Below are 22201 nucleotides of genomic sequence, written 5' to 3' on the forward strand. Positions count from 1 at the left end.
GCGCAGCACTGCAAATAGATGCGGTAATTTTGTGTCCCCTAATGTATGGGGAGTGTGGAAATTAACGCAGGGGGGACTTAACCAAGAGATATCCGTGATATCTCCTGTGTTAAGTCTCTTAATGAATACTAAAATAATGTTAATTAAGGAAAAACTCATTAAAAATGTTATTTTAGTGTTGATGAATAGGCCCCTGAGTGTCAGAGGAGGAGAGAGACCCAGTGTAAGGGTAGAACTAACAGCCGGCTCTTGGTTAGGTGATGGCTGTATCCAACTAATCAGGATTTCCTACATGATTGTGCCAGTCTTCCAGCAGAGGGTTTTACTTGAAGGGAGTCTTGGTCCCATTCCATGGTAGACTGTCACCCTTTCACAGGTCAAAACCCTTTAAATTTGGGATTCAATCATCTGACCCACAAAATGGACATGAAAGAGGCTCAGTGGCCATACCAGTGACCTACTTGCCCAAAAAGGGACGTTTGGGAAGTTTGTGATTGTAAAACACCATCTCCCCACATCTGCTTCATCAACTCTTTTCGTGTGTTTTACAGACAGGGAATTATAACGCTTCAGGCACTGTCTGAGGCCAACAGGAAGCAATGGCTGGAGGCGATGGATGGAAAAGAACCGGTAAGATACATTATGGAATACTTTTGTCTTTGAAGTGACATTTGTACATAATGAGCCAAAGTCACAGCTTCAAGGTGAAGTGCCACCAACATCTGATCGCTTCTCAGCCCAACCAGATGTCTTGTGATGCCAGAAAAAAATGGGAATAACATAGTTGTTGTGTATTTACATGACCAGTAACCCTAAAATACAGGATTATATTTTATTCCTACTTTCGTACTAGTAATATTTACTAATACAGTATATTTATACATTTGAGCACTTTCTGGAACAGACTTGAGATACAGTTGTGATCATGGAAAAAGATTCTTTTTCCCAGACTTCCTGTGTTTAAGCCTAAAGGGAGCAGGAGAGCGTGAACCTTTCTTGGATGACATCAGTAATAAAGAGGGCTGTAGCCTGTATTGTATGCAGCTGCACATTAGAGGCACATTGCTAAGCTCCTCATGTCCTGTCCAGCTATCAGCACTTTCACATTTGTTTTTGTGATTGTAATTAGTAGCTGTTTTATGTAATGCAATTTAGATTTGAGGTTTGTTGATTCTTCGGCAGTTCCGTAGCAGAGCTGGAGTATCGGTCAGTTTATATGTTCTAGAGACCAATGCTTTAGTGGCAGAGCTGTATTCTACTACTGTAGATGCGAACATTTCAGATTTGTTTTTAGTGACACTTTCTTACGTACATGGTAGCTATGTACTATATTTAATACATAGTTTTAAGAGGTATTACTACAGACAGGGAAGCAGTAATCTGGCGCAAACAGAAATCTAATTTTTATTTTTAGTGTGGGCAATTTTTTGGGACAATATACTTTTAAAGTGACAACCGTAGAAGCAGGGAGGAAGGGCCCAATAGCTAATAATGATAATAACTACAGTAATCTCCTGGAATGTCTGTGAGACTCTCAAAATAGGGAGAGATATCTCACAGGGCTGTAATTAGGGTGGTGCGACATTTGCCACGGCAGGGCAGGGGGCGCTGTTTGGCGGTGCCTGTCAGTTTTCTGTATAGAATCATCCTTACTTGTAGCTTCCTCTTCTTTTTAGACCGGCATCTCCTGGCTGCCCCCTATCTCCTCTTTGGCCGACCTCCCCTTCATCTGATCTCCTTCCCCTTCGTCTGACCTCCTTCCCAAGCACCTTTAGTCACTATCTCCTTTATTTAACACACACATTTCAAAATACTGTCATACCCGGGATTCAAACCCATCACCTCCGCATAATTATGTATTTGTTATTATGTAATTATATATCATCACTGCAGCCATTGGATCCGTCAAGGGTGCCCACCAAGCTGCAAGGTGGCAGAGGGCATGCCGTTATGATATAAATGTTGTTGTGAGGGGATGATGCAAACGGCATAACCAGATACCTTACCCCACTGTTTGTAAATAGTAGGTGAGCTTGAGCTAAATTAGCTTGTGCTCATTCTCAGGGGCCTATTCATTAAACCTAAAAATTCTCTAGAGATAATTAGGTTTAGAACTCGCATGGAGTTCTACCTAATTATAGGTGGAATTCATCATTCCACCTCTCCATAAGTATCTATTCCGAAAAGCTGTCATTTTTGCGATGACAGCTTTTCGGGAAATAGATATTTTCCCTGCCCACACTACCTTATCGCATCTGGAAACAGTGCTGCGCATGCGCTGTTACATCTGTAAAACCAGCGCATGCGCAGCACTCCGGAGCCTGAGGACGGAGCAGAGCGCCGGAGGGACTCGTCGGGGGACCTGCACACGCGGATACAGGTAAGTCGATTCTGCTATTCACCACCTCACAGTGGCGGATAGTAACTGCATCAAATTCCGAAAAATTCATAATTTTCGGAATTTGATGAATACCACAATTTCCACATCCCCATACTAATGTACTAATGTATGGGGAGTGTGGAAATTAACGCAGGGGAACTTAGCAAGGAGATATCTGTGATATCTCCTGTGCTAAGTCTGTTCATGAATACCAAATTAACGTTATTTAAGGAAAATGTCCTTAAAAACGTTATTTTAATGTTGATAAATAGGCCCCTCAGTCACTTAGATCAGCACAAATAGTATATATCACACTAGTGAGTGTATGTACTATAGTTTTAGTTGCGCTGTAATAGTACTAAAGCTGGGTGCACACTGAAACAACATATCGGCCGCTTCGCTCAGTGTGTATGGCCAGTATGCGCGCTCCCACGGCCGCATGCGCCATCGCCCGGTCGGCCATGCTGCACGTCCAACCGGATGATATCGCAAGCGACCCCTTTGCAGGTAATGAAGGACGGAATAAGGTATCGCTCAGTCGTCCATTACCACGTTCCAATGTGTATCCAGGATATTGGCTGGGTACCCATCGCTCAGTGTGTACCCATCTTAAGTAATAAGAGTCTTTAGTTCAAGTGTTAAAAAAAAGAAAAACTCTAAATTGCAACAAGTTCCATCAAAAAAAGATTTTATTACAATAATGTTTAGACCCGAAGAGTCATTTTCACTAACAGTTGATGGAAAATCAGTTAAAAATATCTTCTTGTAAAACAAAAATAGACTAAAAATATTATAATTAAAAATGCTGTTTAAAAGGTCACTATGATAACAAATAAAGCTGTTTGTACTAAAGATGAGTAGTCTCCTAATTTGTTTTGGTTGGTTACAGTTTGTGTACTCTCCCCTTTATGGGTAAAGCTAAAAGCTGCTTTTGACAGTGATCAGCGGAACATTACAGAGTAGATTATCTAGATTATCCCTTCAAAATGTGGATGACTCTACCCAAATAAGGTCAACCTGTAGCGCAAGTGCCCTCTTGTTATGTCACATCTGCGTTTCTGGTAATGCACCCAATTTTACGGAGAAGCTGGTGAGTTACTGTAGTAGGCCAGGATTGAGGCATCTGATGGAGAGTACAAATTGGAGGGGATCTGGAATTTTCTATGCTAAGGGCGGTTTTGCACTGAAGTTGTAAAATAAGATTTAATTTTATAGACTTGTATTACTTTACTAAAACAACCGGGTCATTTGCTTTGTGGTATGGCACACGTACTTTCTTTCCTCTAAAGGACTTCCACTTGTACTTGTGTAGAAAAGCACATTTCTAGGGTCACTTATGCAAAGCAATATCCTACACCATTAAAGTACAACATGCAATAAATACAACCCCAAGGAGCCATCACTTTGATAATTAATATAAGACATAACATAAATTATGTCAAATTGAGCAGTATTTTATGAGAAACACATAAATAAACGAAGGGGGTGATCCTAAAGTGGATATAGACCATACTTTGATATCTGTATATTATATAGCCATGAAGTAGATATGCACTGTGAAACGTGCCAGAAAAAGGTGGTGCACTAGCGCACATAAACTTTTAGTGATTCAATCATTGTCTTTAATGAGTGTTATAACTATTTGCTGATCTTCATTATTGTTACGTGTGACTTATACGCTGAAACTTTAGTGCTGGCAAATTAAAAATATTAATAACATACCTCCCCACTGTCCCGATTTCAAAGGAGCAATCAAAATGGAGGATTCTGTCGCGCTGACTGCATTGTCCCAATTGGGATGGAATTTAGGGCCTGATTCAGCAAGGAATGCACGGGTGCAGACGCACGCAATCGGTCGTTGGTTGTGCTCTGTGCATGCATTGCACGTGCGCCAACCAGCCAGTGCGATGGAGTATGCGTACGCAGGGAGTCTGCAGCCCTAGGGACAAGTGATTGACAGGAAGTGCCGTTTGTGGGTGGTGGCGGAGAAGTGGTCGGGCAAACACAGGCGTGCCTGTGTGTTTGGACGGTGTTTCAGGTACGTGCATAATTAAGCCCTTGCGGCGGTGGACACAGCCTGAGATCTAGTTGCACACAGGAAGTCTCGCTATGTCTGCGGGAGGGTCAAGTCAACCACTATTGTGGGTATGGGTTCGATGGTTCTCGATGTTACCGATGTTTCCGCTGTCTTGCCAGGTATAGAGGACACAAGTAAAGGGAAGTGGGTGGTATTATGCAGTACTGGGTGTCTGCTTATTCTGCTGCGACTGTCGTGCGTATGCATTCATTAGCATTTTCTCGCAGCGGCCGGGTGCGTGAGTCTGCATCCGTGCGTTCCTTGCTGAATCAGGCCCTTAGTTAGCTATTTTCCATAACACGTTAGCCGTGAATGGGTGCAGTGCGCTCTTGCAACTGAGTGGACGGGGCTAAGTTATAACTTAACCGCACACTGCCACTTAGCCCCTGGCTTGGCCATGCCACCGATCCCAATTCACTGGGCCGGAAATGTTGAAAGGTATGATGATAATAATTATATTTGAAAAATATAAAAATAACACCTTATATTTACAGCCCTATCATCAAGTCACATTGGACTGGTGTGTTATACTCAGCAGAGCTAGCTAAATATATAGTTTGCTACCATACTTGGGCTTGTAGTAAGTAGTAAGTAGTAACTTGTAGTAACTATGTAAAAGAAAAAAAAAACTGAATCCCACAAATTAAACTATTGGATATAAAATAGCAGCTAACTCTGACAAAATAAAGGCATCCCGAACATGGTTTGTTCCTGAGGAAGGGAAGCCCTCCATTCGTTAGGTGCTTAATGCTGTTTTTCCCCCTTGTTTTAGATATACACACTTCCAGCCATCATCAGCAAAAAGGAAGAGAGTAAGTTTTGTGTTTTTTTTGTTGTACAAAATGTTCTAAGTGCTGAACAGTTTAGTGCAGAGAGCAGGTTAGGAGTGACAAGGGCATCCAGCATGGGGAGATATATGGAAGCTGAGGATAGACAAGAACATCAGTTGCTCATTTACCCCACAGAACTAATATGTTTCCTACTTTCATTTAAACATGTAAGTTTTTGTATGCACATTTATTTGGTGCACAATGCAGGCATGGGACGGCTGTACTGTTCATGCAGTTGGCACAAGGCACTGTATACCGCTGGCCTAAGGTGTTACAGTATATACTGTACAGCACTGTGTTCTGCTCTATTGAAATGGACTAGGTAGAGTCCCCTGCTGCCTGCATATTGCCGTTACCAGCTATACAGTACATGGCAAATAAATACCCCACCCCCATAGACAGCCCTATGTTACACACACAACTCCCAATGATACCTACTGCTAGCCATATGTAACAGATACACCCAATAGCATAACCTGACACCCCTTACCTAAGTAGATCCTCTTCCAACACCTACCTGCCATGGTGCTTTCTAGATGTTGCGAGGTGGAGAAGGGATATGTGCGAGCTCACATAGGTTGTGGGTGGCCGCAGGGCCTATGAGTGTATGCTGGCGTGTAACATGCCGGCTCCAGGAGGGAGCGCTGCTAGCTGGACCATTCAGGTCTATGAGCTCTTCTTAGCGCTGATAGATCTGGATGGTAATGCCACTTACCATAGAAAGATTGTTGAGAGGAACCCGAATATTTTCTAAGTGCTGGGGGGCTGAATGTGTAGAGAAGGTTGCCCTCACAGGGTACATCAACAATTATCTTTTTGACAATGAGGTTGTGTTTTCTTTACAGTGTTTTTAAATGAAGCCGGCTTCAACTTTGTGAAAAAATGTATCCACTCCGTGGAGACACGAGGTGAGGGCTCAGTCTTTATTTACTACTGTTGCTGCAAAGCAAGACAGGAAGGCTTATAAAGTGATGGTGGCGCTATTGCATTGAGGTATCATCAGATTATGGACTGATGATCTGAAGGTGCACTGTCTGGTCGTGCGTGACCCAATGTGTTTCTCATTCTAAAATGTTATAACCTCTACTTTATACTGGCGTGGTTTAGTTTGTCGATATTCCTCATGTCGACATGTAATATCAACATTGACCACCTCAACTTTCATCATGTTGACACTGATGGAATGTCAATATGTTTAGAATGTAGTTAAAATGTTCCTTGAGGTCTAGTGGTGACTTACCTGGTATGGCAGGTCCAGCAGTGTCTTCTGGGTCTAATGGTGACATCAGGATGACTTCTGGTGGATCCTGTGTGGTTTCCGATGAGTAATACTACTATGGCTAACCTTAACCTCCCCACCCGCAGCCTACCACTAACCTTTCCCCTAGTGCCTAACTCTAACCCTCCCCCTAGTGCCTCCACTAACCTCCCCTTCTGCAGCCTAACCCAAACCTCCCACAGCCTAACCCACCACTGCCGGTCCGTGTAGAATATCAACATTTCACATGGCAACATTGTGAATGTGAACATGTCGACATGTTCAATGTCAACATGATAATTGTCAACATTGTGATGTCAACATTATGACTACATCCCCTTTATACATTGTTCTATTAAAATCATCATCATCATCATCATCATCATCAAATGTCAACATTGTTCTAATTAATCACAAGCATAGTAGTGGTTTCCAATGATTTTTTTCTAGTTGATTTAATTATTTAGTACACGGTGATCACTTTGTAAGTGTAATATTTTATAACTATATGTTTCAGTTGCTGAGGGGTCTATTTACTAAGCCTTGGATGGAAATAAAGTGGACAAAGATAAAGTACCAGCCAATCAGCTCCTTACCTTTTTCAAACACAACCTGTGACATGGCATTTAGGAGCTGATTGGTTGGTACTTTCTCCATACAAAGCTTAGTAAATAGACCCCTATAACTGTTAAATACTTAAATACTAGGCGCATGCGTTCTGTCCTCCTGACAGATGTTCTGTATCGTCACCAATTAGTAGTGGGTTTCGGCAGTCGGGTTTCAGGTTATGACTTGATAATAATATACGTGGTGTCACAGGGCCCTTCTGCCACTGGAAATAACTTATTTAAATAATGCCTGAGACATTTTATCAGGAGGCACAGGAGGATGGAGGGGCACAGATGTGTATCTGATATTTGGAAGAATGCACTATGGCTCCACCACGGCATGTTGCATTTTACTCAGGTTGCGATATTATTATTATTAGTAGATTTTCCCGCACACTTATTAGTTACATCCAGTAATTCCCGTGAAGCATGGAGCAGCTGACATCAGCATCAGCGTAATCTGTGTATCTCATTCCTGTTTACCCAGGCATCACTATTTTGGGACTTTACAGAATTGGAGGCGTCAATTCTAAAGTCCAGAAGTTGATGAACACAGTTTTCTGTAAGTATAAAAATGCGATTAATTTATTACATATAGGTTCTATCTTACATGAGACACATGAAAACGAGCTACAGTATTTGACGCTTTTCACAAAGCACAATAAAGAGCGCCAGTGAATGGGAGCAGGTTACAGCTCACTGACGGAAATAAATACACACGGGGAGGGGGGCAGAAATATGGCAATTCCACTGCAATGTATATTATAGAAACTATAGGAAAGAGCTGGAATGTCCTCAGCTAGCTAAAGAAAGCGCGCCCTTCCTACACACATTCATAAGTTACAGGAGACGTGTTAATCCTGCAAACTCTGGCTGGGGATGTGCAGTGATCACATTGACTGACACCAACATCTGGAATTGATTTTAAAAAATAGGGGTGACTGTGCTGGAGATTTTTACATATGCAAATGTTTAAATGTTCAGTTTCCTGCCTTTCAAGAAGTATTAGTTATGGTGTACAGAGGGGTAGCTAGAGCTGGGCAGGAGCTAAGGTACTAGATTACGTGTGATGGAGATGGGATACCATATCAAAGGTTACTCATACTTGCCAACACTCCCTCATTGTCAGGGAGACTCCCTGAAACAGTAGCAATCTCCCTGTCTCTCCCTGAAGAGTCTAGAAATCTCCCTTATTTCATCCTTACCCACATTATGAAGCTGTTATATTAAAAAACAGAGATATATACAGTCAAATGGGATCATTAGTGTCATTTCCTTGCATTGGTTATTATAAGGCACAATGATCCCTATGAATTTCTGCAAAGTATTAGTGTGTTTTCATCAACAAACAGATCTTACTAACTGCTTTTGGGCTGGTTTACATTTGGATGTAAGTCAGGTTTAGGACACGCCTCTCAGATGTATCAGTACACGCCCACTGTAACACGCGCTCATAGGTGCTGCTTTCACAATCTCCCTGACATGGTTTTTTAAAAGTAGGCAAGTATGAGGTTACTGGGCCATTTATGGTATGATGAATAAGCCCCATACATATGATGGAAATGGGATACCGTATCAAAGGTTACCGGGCACTGATTAACGTTAGGGATCTCCACCAAAAACTTTCCCTTCTTTGGAAGGGGAAACTAGTTATATTATTATAAAAACAAGGACAGCAGCAAAATAAGTACTGCTGCTATCCTCCGATCACTATCTCAGTATTAAAAGAAAAAAAAAGAAAAAATTCACACTTTGTTTTCGAATTTCTTTTTGACTTTTACTTATATATAGTATATACACAAGTGTAATGAAACGTCCGGGCTCCCAGTTTTACTGCACATGCGCAGAAGGCACTGTCTGCCTAAGCAGTAAGGGGTATATTTACTAAGGTGCAGGTTTTTAGAAGTTGAGATCTTGCCTATAGCAACCAATTAGATTCTAGATCAATGTTAAGTAGAATGTGATTGGTTGCTATGGGCAACATCTCCACTTCTAAAAACCCGCACTTTAGTAAATATACCCCTAAATGTCACTTTATTGGTAAATTTGGTAAACGTTAGATGGGAAGTTGTTATTTTTAAGGGTCTATGTACTAATAATTGCGGACCATCCAAGATTATTATCTATCCATATCGCTGGGGATATTATACGGTTTTATGAAAATATCCCGGCTATGTACAAAAGGGGAACTTGCAGGGATAGCGGTTGCATTGTGCTATTAGTACATAGGTACACTACATAAAATTATGCAGAAACTGCAGTTTCTGCATAATTTTATATAAAAAAAAACAGTGTGATACGTAGGCCCTTAAAGCTGCTGCACACGATATAAAGCTACAAGTGATGATAAAATAGGATAGTTCAATGCTGGAATTAACAGTTTATCAAGTAAGTTAATAAACCAGTAAAGTAGTTTGTAAAAACAAACAAATATGATCCTGTGCTTCAGACTTGGAGGCTATTAATTATCACTAATGAGCCTGTTACACAATGTGAAATTGCTAATTTCCGCAAATATTTAATAACTGGCCCATTCATTATTAGAGGTCCGATGGGGCCGCCTAATATTCAGTAAACTTCAAATACTGAAAGTTCCCATGGCATTGATTCTCAGGGCCCAGCTCCTTCCTATGGGAAGAAGGTCCTGGTTGCAAAGACAAATCCAATCAGATCCCTCCAGCCCTGCGTCTCCTGTGGTCATGCACATACGTGAATTCAGGTCACACATGCGCACTGGACTGACTCAGCAATGGTAAGTATCCCTTCTACCGAAGTAGCAGTGATTGGGATCGCAAGGACAGCTGATTATCGGGACAGCTGTCCCCGCCCAGGAACAATGCCTCACATTTTAGTGCTCCCAACTTATTGTAGTGCCCCCATTTCAAATGCCACACTGTAGTGCCCACAGTTCATACAGTACAACATTTCAGTGCCCCCAATTTATATTATGCCACATCACAGTGACCCCAGTTCATATTATACCATATATTACAGTACCACTGGTGCATATTATGCCACATTACAATGGGCGGGTTGCAACAACATCAGAAATGCGGTCAAAGCATGGATTTGACCGCATTTCTCTTATGCAGCAAGCTCTGGAATGTGATGCATTCCGGAGCTAGGACCCGGTGGGTAACGCCATCTTTAGATGGCCTATGGGCTTCTATTTGTAAAGTGATGTGAAAGGGATCCCAGCACCCACTGCGGGGCGTGCGCAGAATGACGCCAGGGAGACTTCTGGGTCATAAACCCGAAAGTCCCTCTCTCGCATAGGACAGGTCTTATCAGGAGAGCTGTCCTTTGCTTTCTTCTTAATGCGTATTAGCTTAATTAATGCATAATTAATGCCGGCATGCATGTGATGTGTTTTGGGATGCATCGCATGCAATTTGCGATGCCTCATTCATCCCCTGTTCATATTATGACATACTACAGTGCCCCCCAGTTCATATTATACCACATAACATGGCCTTTTCAGATTATGCCACCTTACAGACCATTATAACATACACTAAACACATCGTTCACTGAAAATGGAATGTCACCCCATTTGGGCTTGGCAACAGGTCAGACCCAATTGCTTAGCAGGCAATTCTAGGAACTTGGTATACAACTACTGTATATGACCTATGTCCAGGGACCCCTTAGGGTCTGGGCCACATAGCAATGGTTCCCCCTGCACCCACTGTAGAAACGCCCATGGCTACCCGTATAAAGGATAATTCATATTTTTACCCTATGCTTAAAGTTTCCTGGGGTCTGGCATTCATGAGGTTGAGCAGCCCCCTAACTTGGTTGGCAGTCAACTGCTTCTTCCTCACTCCTGCTGGTAGTGTATTATTGACATACAACATGTTGCCTGTTCAAGAGAAGGGCCAGTTTGGTAGGAGCAGTGAGCAGCCTCTCTTAGCTCCTGCTGACCCACTCTTATATCAGACATTCAGCGTGTTGTTCATAGACCATACAGCTGGAGCATACAGGAACTGGCAGAGCCGCTAAACCTAATATTTGGGATTGAGTATAACTTCTGATATTCTGGATGGAAATATTTATCCACTGATATAATTAGTATTGCTCTGCTGTTATATCACTTTTGGACCTAAATTTCATTTTCCGGTAGTGTAATAGTGTGTGCAATAACATTCCGCATCGCATCTCGTAAAAAATGTTTTTCTAGTTAATTTGAATTTGTCATTTGTCCCATGGAAAATGACCAGCTGTCCATGCAAAGTTGTTTATTGCACTTTGTAATGCAAATCTAAAGTGTGTCGCAGAGGCAGAAAATGTCACAGTGTTATTGGTGATGAGCGCATGCGTCAAACTGGTTACGGGCATGTGCATTTGCGTCAAGTTGCATCACAGACGCACCCATGGTGGCTGGTCACACCCTTAAGCATGGGCCTCTACCTCTGCATACCCCTGGCGGGCATGTATGGCCCAGTCCAACACTGAGGGACTGATACAGTGATGTACACTGACGCCATTGCAGCTTTGATCCCATACACAGCTGCTGTGCGAATATACACAAATGGCGCAGATGCCGAGGACTGTATTGAGACGCCCATCTGCAGTTTTCCATCTGCGTGCAGAGACGCAGCGTCGGTTGCAGATGACTTGATTATCACAGTTCAGAGTAACCTGATGGCTACTGAGAATGGCTGCGGGATCAGAGGAGCTTGTATGCACTCAGTGGGCTTATGCCCTGTCACGGAGCTTGTATAATACACACAGTGGGCTTATGCCCTGTCACGAAGCTTGTATAATACACTCAGTGGGCTATGCCCAGTCACGGAGCTTGTATAATACACTCAGTGGGATTATGCCCTGTCACGGAGCTTGTATAATACACTCAGTGGGCTTATGCCCCTTCACGGAGCTTGTATAATACACACAGTGGGCTAAGCCCAGTCACGGAGCTTGTATAATACACTCAGTGAGCTTGTGCCCTGTCACGGAGCTTGTATACACTCAGTGGGCTAAGCCCAGTCACGGAGCTTGTATAATACACTCAGTGGGTTTATATCCTTTCACAGAGCTTGTAAAATAGACACAGTGGGCTATGCCCCTTCACGGAGCTTGTATAATACACTCAGTGGGCTTGTGCCCTGTCACGGAGCTTGTATAATACACTCAGTGGGCTTGTGCCCCTTCACGGAGCTTGTATAATACACTCAGTGGGCTTGTGATCTTTCACGGAGCTTGTATTATACACACAGTGGGCTTATGCCCAGTCACGGAGCTTGTATAATACACACAGTGGGCTAAGCCCAGTCACGGAGCTTGTATAATATAAATAATACACTCAGTGTGCTAAGTCCACTCACGGAGCTTGTATAATACACAGTGCACACAGTTGGCTAAGCCCAGTCACGGTGTTTGTATAATACACTCAGTGGGCTTATGCCCCTTCACGAAGCTTGTATAATACACTCAGTGGGCTTATGCCCTGTCACGGAGCTTGTATAATACACTCAGTGGGCTTATGCCCTGTCACGGAGCTTGTATAATACACTCAGTGGGCTTATGCCCTTTCACAGAGCTTGTATAATATAAATAATACATTCAGTGTGCTAAGTCCAGTCACGGAGCTTGTATAATACACACAGTGGGCTAAGTCCAGTCAGGGAGCTTGTATAATACACACAGTGGGCTAAGTCCAGTCACAGAGTTTGTATAATACACTCAGTGGGCTTATGCCCCTTCACGGAGTTTGTATAATACACTCAGTGGGCTTATGCCCCTTCACGGAGCTTGTATAATATAAATAATACATTCAGTGTGCTAAGTCCAGTCACGGAGCTTGTATAATACACAGTGCACACAGTTGGCTAAGTCCAGTCACGGAGCTTGTATAATACACACAGTGGGCTAAGTCCAGTCACGGAGCTTGTATAATACACACAGTGGGCTAAGTCCAGTCACGGAGTTTGTATAATACACTCAGTGGGCTTATGCCCCTTCACGGAGCTTGTATAATACACTCAGTGGGCTTGTGCCCTGTCACGGAGCTTGTATAATACACTCAGTGGGCTTATGCCCTGTCACGGAGCTTGTATAATACACTCAGTGGGCTTATGCCCTGTCACGGAGCTTGTATAATACACTCAGTGGGCTTATGCCCTTTCACGGAGCTTGTATAATAGACACAGTGGGCTATGCCCCTTCACGGAGCTTGTATAATACACTCAGTGGGCTTGTGCCCTGTCACGGAGCTTGTATACACTCAGTGGGCTAAGCCCAGTCACGGAGCTTGTATAATACACTCAGTGGGCTTATGCCCCTTCACGGAGCTTGTATAATATACTCAGTGGGCTTGTGCCCTGTCACGGAGCTTGTATAATAGACACAGTGGGCTATGCCCCTTCACGGAGCTTGTATAATACACTCAGTGGGCTTGTGCCCTGTCACGGAGCTTGTATAATACACTCAGTGGGCTAAGCCCAGTCACGGAGCTTGTATAATACACTCAGTGTGCTAAGTCCAGTCACGGAGCTTGTATAATACACAGTGCACACAGTTGGCTAAGCCCAGTCACGGAGCTTGTATAATATACACACAATGGGCTAAGCCCAGTCACGGAGTTTGTATAATACACTCAGTGGGCTTATGCCCCTTCACGGAGCTTGTATAATACACTCAGTGGGCTTATGCCCTGTCACGGAGCTTGTATAATACACTCAGTGGGCTTATGCCCTGTCACGGAGCTTGTATAATACACTCAGTGGGCTTATGCCCTTTCACGAAGCTTGTATAATATAAATAATACATTCAATGTGCTAAGTCCAGTCAGGGAGCTTGTATAATACACACAGTGGGCTAAGTCCAGTCACGGAGCTTGTATAATACACACAGTGGGCTAAGTCCAGTCACGGAGTTTGTATAATACACTCAGTGGGCTTATGCCCCTTCACAGAGTTTGTATAATACACTCAGTGGGCTTATGCCCCTTCACGGAGCTTGTATAATATAAATAATACATTCAGTGTGCTAAGTCCAGTCACGGAGCTTGTATAATACACAGTACACACAGTTGGCTAAGTCCAGTCACGGAGCTTGTATAATACACACAGTGGGCTAAGTCCAGTCACGGAGCTTGTATAATACACACAGTGGGCTAAGTCCAGTCACGGAGTTTGTATAATACACTCAGTGGGCTTGTGCCCTGTCACGGAGCTTGTATAATACAGTCAGTGGGCTAAGCCCTGTCACGGAGCTTGTATAATACACTCAGTGGGCTAAGCCCAGTCACGGAGTTTGTATAATACACTCAGTGGGCTTGTGCCCTGTCACGGAGCTTGTATAATACACACAGTGGGCAAAGCCCAGTCACGGAGCTTGTATTATACACACAGTGGGCTAAGTCCAGTCACGGAGTTTGTATAATACACTCAGTGGGCTTGTGCCCTGTCACGGAGCTTGTATAATACACTCAGTGGGCTAAGCCCTGTCACGGAGCTTGTATAATACACTCAGTGGGCTAAGCCCAGTCACGGAGTTTGTATAATACACCCAGTGTGCTTGTGCCCTGTCACGGAGCTTGTATACACTCAGTGGGCTAAGCCCAGTCACGGAGCTTGTATAATACACTCAGTGGGCTTATGCCCTGTCACGGAGCTTGAATAATACACTCAGTGGGCTTATGCCCTTTCACAGAGCTTGTATAATAGACACAGTGGGCTATGCCCCTTCACGGAGCTTGTATAATACACTCAGTGGGCTTGTGCCCTGTCACGGAGCTTGTATAATACACTCAGTGGGCTAAGCCCAGTCACGGAGCTTGTATTATACACACAGTGGGCTAAGTCCAGTCACGGAGTTTGTATAATACACTCAGTGGGCTTGTGCCCTGTCACGGAGCTTGTATAATACACTCAGTGGGCTAAGCCCAGTCACGGAGCTTGTATTATACACACAGTGGGCTAAGTCCAGTCACGGAGTTTGTATAATACACTCAGTGGGCTTGTGCCCTGTCACGGAGCTTGTATAATACACTCAGTGGGCTAAGCCCTGTCACGGAGCTTGTATAATGCACTCAGTGGGCTAAGCCGAGTCACGGAGTTTGTATAATACACTCAGTGGGCTTGTGCCCTGTCACGGAGCTTGTATAATACACTCAGTATGCTAAGTCCAGTCACGGAGCTTGTATTATACACACAGTGGGCTAAGTCCAGTCACGGAGTTTGTCTAATACACTCAGTGGGCTAAGCCCAGTCACAGAGCTTGTATAATATAAATAATACACTCAGTGTGCTAAGTCCAGTCACGGAGCTTGTATAAAGCACACAGTGGGCTAAGTCCAGTCACGGAGCTTGTATAATACACTCAGTGGGCTAAGCCCAGTCACGGAGCTTGTATAATATAAATAATACACTCAGTGGGCTTAGTTCAGTCACGGAGCTTGTATTATACACACAGTGGGCTAAGTCCAGTCACGGAGTTTGTATAATACACTCTGTGGGCTTGTGCCCTGTCACGGAGCTTGTATAATAAACTCAGTGGGCTAAGCCCAGTCACGGAGCTTGTATTATACACACAGTGGGCTAAGTCCAGTCACGGAGTTTGTATAATACACTCAGTGGGCTAAGCCCAGTCACTGAGCTTGTATAATATAAATAATACACTCAGTGTGCTAAGTCCAGTCACTGAGCTTGTATAATACACACAGTGGGCTAAGTCCAGTCACGGAGCTTGTATAATACACTCAGTGGGCTAAGCCCAGTCACGGAGCTTGTATAATATAAATAATACACTCAGTGGGCTAAGTTCAGTCACGGAGCTTGTATAATACACACAGTGGGCTAAGTCCAGTCACGGAGCTAGTATAATATAAATAATACACACAGTGGGCTGTCCAGTCATGGAGCTTGTATAATACACACAGTGGGCTAAGTCCAGTCACGGAGTTTGTATAATATAAATAATACACTCAGTGGGCTAAGCCCAGTCACGGAGCTTGTATAATATAAATAATACACTCAGTGTGCTAAGTTCAGTCACGGAGCTTGTATAATACACACAGTGGGCTAAGTCCAGTCACGGAGCTTGTATAATACACACAGTTGGCTAAGTCCAGTCACGGAGCTTGTATAATATACACACAGTGGGCTAAGTCCAGTCACGGAGCTTGTATAATATACACACAGTGGGCTTATGCCCCTGTCACGGAGCTTGTATAATACACTCAGTGGGCTTATGCCCTGTCACGGAGCTTGTATAATACACTCATTGGGCTTATGCCCTTTCACGGAGCTTGTATAATAGACACAGTGGGCTATGCCCTTTCACGGAGCTTGTATAATACACTCAGTGGGCTATGACCTGTCATGGAGCTTGTATAATACACTCATTGGGCTTATGCCCTTTCACGGAGCTTGTATAATAGACACAGTGGGCTTATGCCCTGTCGCGGAGCTTGTATAATACACTCAGTGGGCTTATGCCCTTTCATGCAGCTTGTATAATAGACACAGTGGGCTATACCCCTTCACGGAGCTTGTATAATACACTCAGTGGGCTTGTGCCCTGTCACGGAGCTTGTATAATAGACACAGTGGGCTTATGCCCTTTCACGGAGCTTGTATGCACTCACTGGGCTTATGCGCTTTCACGGAGCTTGTATTATACACACAGTGGGCTTATGCCCAGTCACGGAGCTTGTATAATACACACAGTGGGCTAAGCCCAGTCACGCAGCTTGTATAATATACACACAGTGGGCTAAGCCCAGTCACGGAGCTTGTATAATATACACACAGTGGGCTAAGCCCAGTCACGGAGCTTGTATAATAGACACAGTGGGCTAAGTCCAGTCACGGAGCTTGTATAATATAAATAATACATTCAGTGTGCTAAGTCCAGTCACGGAGCTTGTATAATACACACAGTGGGCTAAGTCCAGTCACGGAGCTTGTATAATACACACAGTGGGCTAAGTTCAGTCACGGAGTTTGTATAATACACTCAGTGGGCTAAGCCCAGTCATGGAGCTTGTATAATATAAATAATACACTCAGTGTGCTAAGCCCAGTCACGGAGCTTGTATAATATAAATAATACACTCAGTGTGCTAAGTCCAGTCTCGGAGCTTGTATAATACACAGTGCACACAGTTGGCTAAGTCCAGTCACGGAGCTTGTAGAATATACACACAGTGGGCTAAGCCCAGTCACGGAGTTTGTATAATACACTCAGCGGGCTAAGCCCAGTCATGGAGCTTGTATAATATAAATAATACACTCAGTGGGCTAAGTCCAGTCACGGAGCTTGTATAATACACTCAGTGGGCTAAGTCCAGTCACGGAGCTTGTGTAATACACAGTGCACACAGTTGGCTAAGCCCAGTCACGGAGCACACAGTGGCAAGAAGTAGAACTACTCTTTCTAACTAATCTAAGTAACTCTAGTCTCGCTCTATCACTACCTAACTAAGCGTGACTGTTCCGTCTGGATACAATCACGCGAAATGGCGCCGACAGCCGGGCGCCGCACCTTTTATAGAGGCCGAATGTCACCCGGCTTGTATAATACACTCAGTGTGCTAAGTCCAGTCACGGAGCTTGTATTATACACACAGTGGGCTAAGTCCAGTCACAGAGTTTGTCTAATACACTCAGTGGGCTAAGCCCAGTCACAGAGCTTGTATAATGCACACAGTGGGCTAAGTCCAGTCACGGAGCTTGTATAATATAAATAATACACTCAGTGGGCTTGTGCCCTGTCACGGAGCTTGTATAATACACTCAGTGGGCTAAGCCCAGTCACGGAGCTTGTATTATACACACAGTGGGCTTATGCCCAGTCACGGAGCTTGTATAATACACACAGTGGGCTAAGCCCAGTCACGCAGCTTGTATAATATACACACAGTGGGCTAAGCCCAGTGACAGAGCTTGTATATTATACACACAGTGGGCTAAGCCCCGTCACGGAGCTTGTATAATACACACAGTGGGCTAAGTCCAGACACAGAGTTTTTATAATACACTCAGTGGGCTAAGCCCAGTCACGGAGCTTGTATAATAGACACAGTGGGCTAAGTCCAGTCACGGAGCTTGTATAATATAAATAATACATTCAGTGTGCTAAGTCCAGTCACGGAGCTTGTATAATACACACAGTGGGCTAAGTCCAGTCACGGAGCTTGTATAATACACACAGTGGGCTAAGTTCAGTCACAGAGTTTGTATAATACACTCAGTGGGCTAAGCCCAGTCACGGAGCTTGTATAATATAAATAATACACTCAGTGTGCTAAGTCCAGTCACGGAGCTTGTATAATATAAATAATACACTCAGTGTGCTAAGCCCAGTCACGGAGCTTGTATAATATAAATAATACACTCAGTGTGCTAAGTCCAGTCACGGAGCTTGTATAATACACAGTGCACACAGTTGGCTAAGTCCAGTCACGGAGCTTGTAGAATATACACACAGTGGGCTAAGCCCAGTCACGGAGCTTGTATAATATACACACAGTGGGCTAAGCCCAGTCACGGAGCTTGTATAATAGACACAGTGGGCTAAGTCCAGTCACGGAGCTTGTATAATATAAATAATACATTCAGTGTGCTAAGTCCAGTCACGGAGCTTGTATAATACACACAGTGGGCTAAGTCCAGTCACGGAGCTTGTATAATACACACAGTGGGCTAAGTTCAGTCACGGAGTTTGTATAATACACTCAGTGGGCTAAGCCCAGTCATGGAGCTTGTATAATATAAATAATACACTCAGTGTGCTAAGCCCAGTCACGGAGCTTGTATAATATAAATAATACACTCAGTGTGCTAAGTCCAGTCTCGGAGCTTGTATAATACACAGTGCACACAGTTGGCTAAGTCCAGTCACGGAGCTTGTAGAATATACACACAGTGGGCTAAGCCCAGTCACGGAGTTTGTATAATACACTCAGCGGGCTAAGCCCAGTCATGGAGCTTGTATAATATAAATAATACACTCAGTGGGCTAAGTCCAGTCACGGAGCTTGTATAATACACTCAGTGGGCTAAGTCCAGTCACGGAGCTTGTGTAATACACAGTGCACACAGTTGGCTAAGCCCAGTCACGGAGCACACAGTGGCAAGAAGTAGAACTACTCTTTCTAACTAATCTAAGTAACTCTAGTCTCGCTCTATCACTACCTAACTAAGCGTGACTGTTCCGTCTGGATACAATCACGCGAAATGGCGCCGACAGCCGGGCGCCGCACCTTTTATAGAGGCCGAATGTCACCCGGCTTGTATAATACACTCAGTGTGCCAAGTCCAGTCACGGAGCTTGTATTATACACACAGTGGGCTAAGTCCAGTCACAGAGTTTGTCTAATACACTCAGTGGGCTAAGCCCAGTCACAGAGCTTGTATAATGCACACAGTGGGCTAAGTCCAGTCACGGAGCTTGTATAATATAAATAATACACTCAGTGGGCTTGTGCCCTGTCACGGAGCTTGTATAATACACTCAGTGGGCTAAGCCCAGTCACGGAGCTTGTATTATACACACAGTGGGCTTATGCCCAGTCACGGAGCTTGTATAATACACACAGTGGGCTAAGCCCAGTCACGCAGCTTGTATAATATACACACAGTGGGCTAAGCCCAGTGACAGAGCTTGTATATTATACACACAGTGGGCTAAGCCCCGTCACGGAGCTTGTATAATACACACAGTGGGCTAAGTCCAGACACAGAGTTTTTATAATACACTCAGTGGGCTAAGCCCAGTCACGGAGCTTGTATAATAGACACAGTGGGCTAAGTCCAGTCACGGAGCTTGTATAATATAAATAATACATTCAGTGTGCTAAGTCCAGTCACGGAGCTTGTATAATACACACAGTGGGCTAAGTCCAGTCACGGAGCTTGTATAATACACACAGTGGGCTAAGTTCAGTCACAGAGTTTGTATAATACACTCAGTGGGCTAAGCCCAGTCACGGAGCTTGTATAATATAAATAATACACTCAGTGTGCTAAGTCCAGTCACGGAGCTTGTATAATATAAATAATACACTCAGTGTGCTAAGCCCAGTCACGGAGCTTGTATAATATAAATAATACACTCAGTGTGCTAAGTCCAGTCACGGAGCTTGTATAATACACAGTGCACACAGTTGGCTAAGTCCAGTCACGGAGCTTGTAGAATATACACACAGTGGGCTAAGCCCAGTCACGGAGTTTGTATAATACACTCAGCGGGCTAAGCCCAGTCATGGAGCTTGTATAATATAAATAATACACTCAGTGGGCTAAGTCCAGTCACGGAGCTTGTATAATACACTCAGTGGGCTAAGTCCAGTCACGGAGCTTGTGTAATACACAGTGCACACAGTTGGCTAAGCCCAGTCACGGAGCACACAGTGGCAAGAAGTAGAACTACTCTTTCTAACTAATCTAAGTAACTCTAGTCTCGCTTTTCCCCTCTCTATCACTACCTAACTAAGCGTGGCTGTTCCGTCTGGATACAATCACGCGAAATGGCGCCGACAGCCGGGCGCCGCACCTTTTATAGAGGCCGAATGTCACCCGGCTTGTATAATACACTCAGTGTGCTAAGTCCAGTCACGGAGTTTGTCTAATACACTCAGTGGGCTAAGTCCAGTCACGGAGCTTGTATAATACACTCAGTGGGCTAAGTCCAGTCACTGAGCTTGTATAATGCACACAGTGGGCTAAGTCCAGTCACTGAGCTTGTATAATACACTCAGTGGGCTAAGTCCAGTCACGGAGCTTGTATAATACACTCAGTGGGCTAAGCCCAGTCACGGAGCTTGTATAATATAAATAATACACTCAGTGGGCTTGTGCCCTGTCACGGAGCTTGTATAATACACTCAGTGGGCTAAGCCCAGTCACTGAGCTTGTATAATACACACAGTGGGCTAAGTCCAGTCACGGAGCTTGTATAATACACTCAGTGGGCTAAGTCCAGTCACGGAGCTAGTATAATATAAATAATACACACAGTGGGCTGTCCAGTCATGGAGCTTGTATAATACACACAGTGGGCTAAGTCCAGTCACGGAGTTTGTATAATATAAATAATACACTCAGTGGGCTAAGTCCAGTCACGGAGCTTGTATAATATAAATAATACATTCAGTGTGCTAAGTTCAGTCACGGAGCTTGTATAATACACACAGTGGGCTAAGTCCAGTCACGGAGCTTGTATAATACACACAGTGGGCTAAGTCCAGTCACGGAGCTTGTATAATACACACAGTTGGCTAAGTCCAGTCACGGAGCTTGTATAATATACACACAGTGGGCTAAGTCCAGTCACGGAGCTTGTATAATATACACACAGTGGGCTTATGCCCCTGTCACGGAGCTTGTATAATACACTCAGTGGGCTTATGCCCTGTCACGGAGCTTGTATAATACACTCATTGGGCTTATGCCCTTTCACGGAGCTTGTATAATAGACACAGTGGGCTATGCCCTTTCACGGAGCTTGTATAATACACTCAGTGGGCTATGCCCTGTCACGGAGCTTGTATAATACACTCATTGGGCTTATGCCCTTTCACGGAGCTTGTATAATAGACACAGTGGGCTTATGCCCTGTCGCTGAGCTTGTATAATACACTCAGTGGGCTTATGCCCTTTCATGGAGCTTGTATAATAGACACAGTGGGCTATACCCCTTCACAGAGCTTGTATAATACACTCAGTGGGCTTGTGCCCTGTCACGGAGCTTGTATAATAGACACAGTGGGCTTATGCCCTTTCACGGAGCTTGTATGCACTCACTGGGCTTATGCGCTTTCACGGAGCTTGTATTATACACACAGTGGGCTTATGCCCAGTCACGGAGCTTGTATAATACACACAGTGGGCTAAGCCCAGTCACGCAGCTTGTATAATATACACACAGTGGGCTAAGCCCAGTCACGGAGCTTGTATAATATACACACAGTGGGCTAAGCCCAGTCACGGAGCTTGTATAATACACACAGTGGGCTAAGTCCAGACACAGAGTTTTTATAATACACTCAGTGGGCTAAGCCCAGTCACGGAGCTTGTATAATAGACACAGTGGGCTAAG

At 44.1% G+C, this 22201-nt stretch overlaps 1 protein-coding gene across 1 annotated transcript in view; it reads left to right on the top strand.

The window, feature by feature from the left end:
* The window catches only part of ARHGAP42 (Rho GTPase activating protein 42), a 332632-nt gene that overhangs the window by 276687 nt on the left and 33744 nt on the right, over window positions 1-22201 (top strand). The window contains exons 11-14 of the mRNA XM_088456728.1: window positions 552-630; window positions 5230-5269; window positions 6133-6195; window positions 7641-7715. Of these exons, the coding sequence (XP_088312854.1) occupies window positions 552-630; window positions 5230-5269; window positions 6133-6195; window positions 7641-7715 (257 nt within the window). The remainder of the gene's footprint in view (window positions 1-551; window positions 631-5229; window positions 5270-6132; window positions 6196-7640; window positions 7716-22201) is intronic.

The sequence above is a fragment of the Taudactylus pleione genome, unplaced genomic scaffold (genome assembly GCF_031769625.1).
Source record: "Taudactylus pleione unplaced genomic scaffold, aTauple2 ptg000711l, whole genome shotgun sequence".
Lineage (NCBI taxonomy): Eukaryota > Metazoa > Chordata > Amphibia > Anura > Myobatrachidae > Taudactylus > Taudactylus pleione.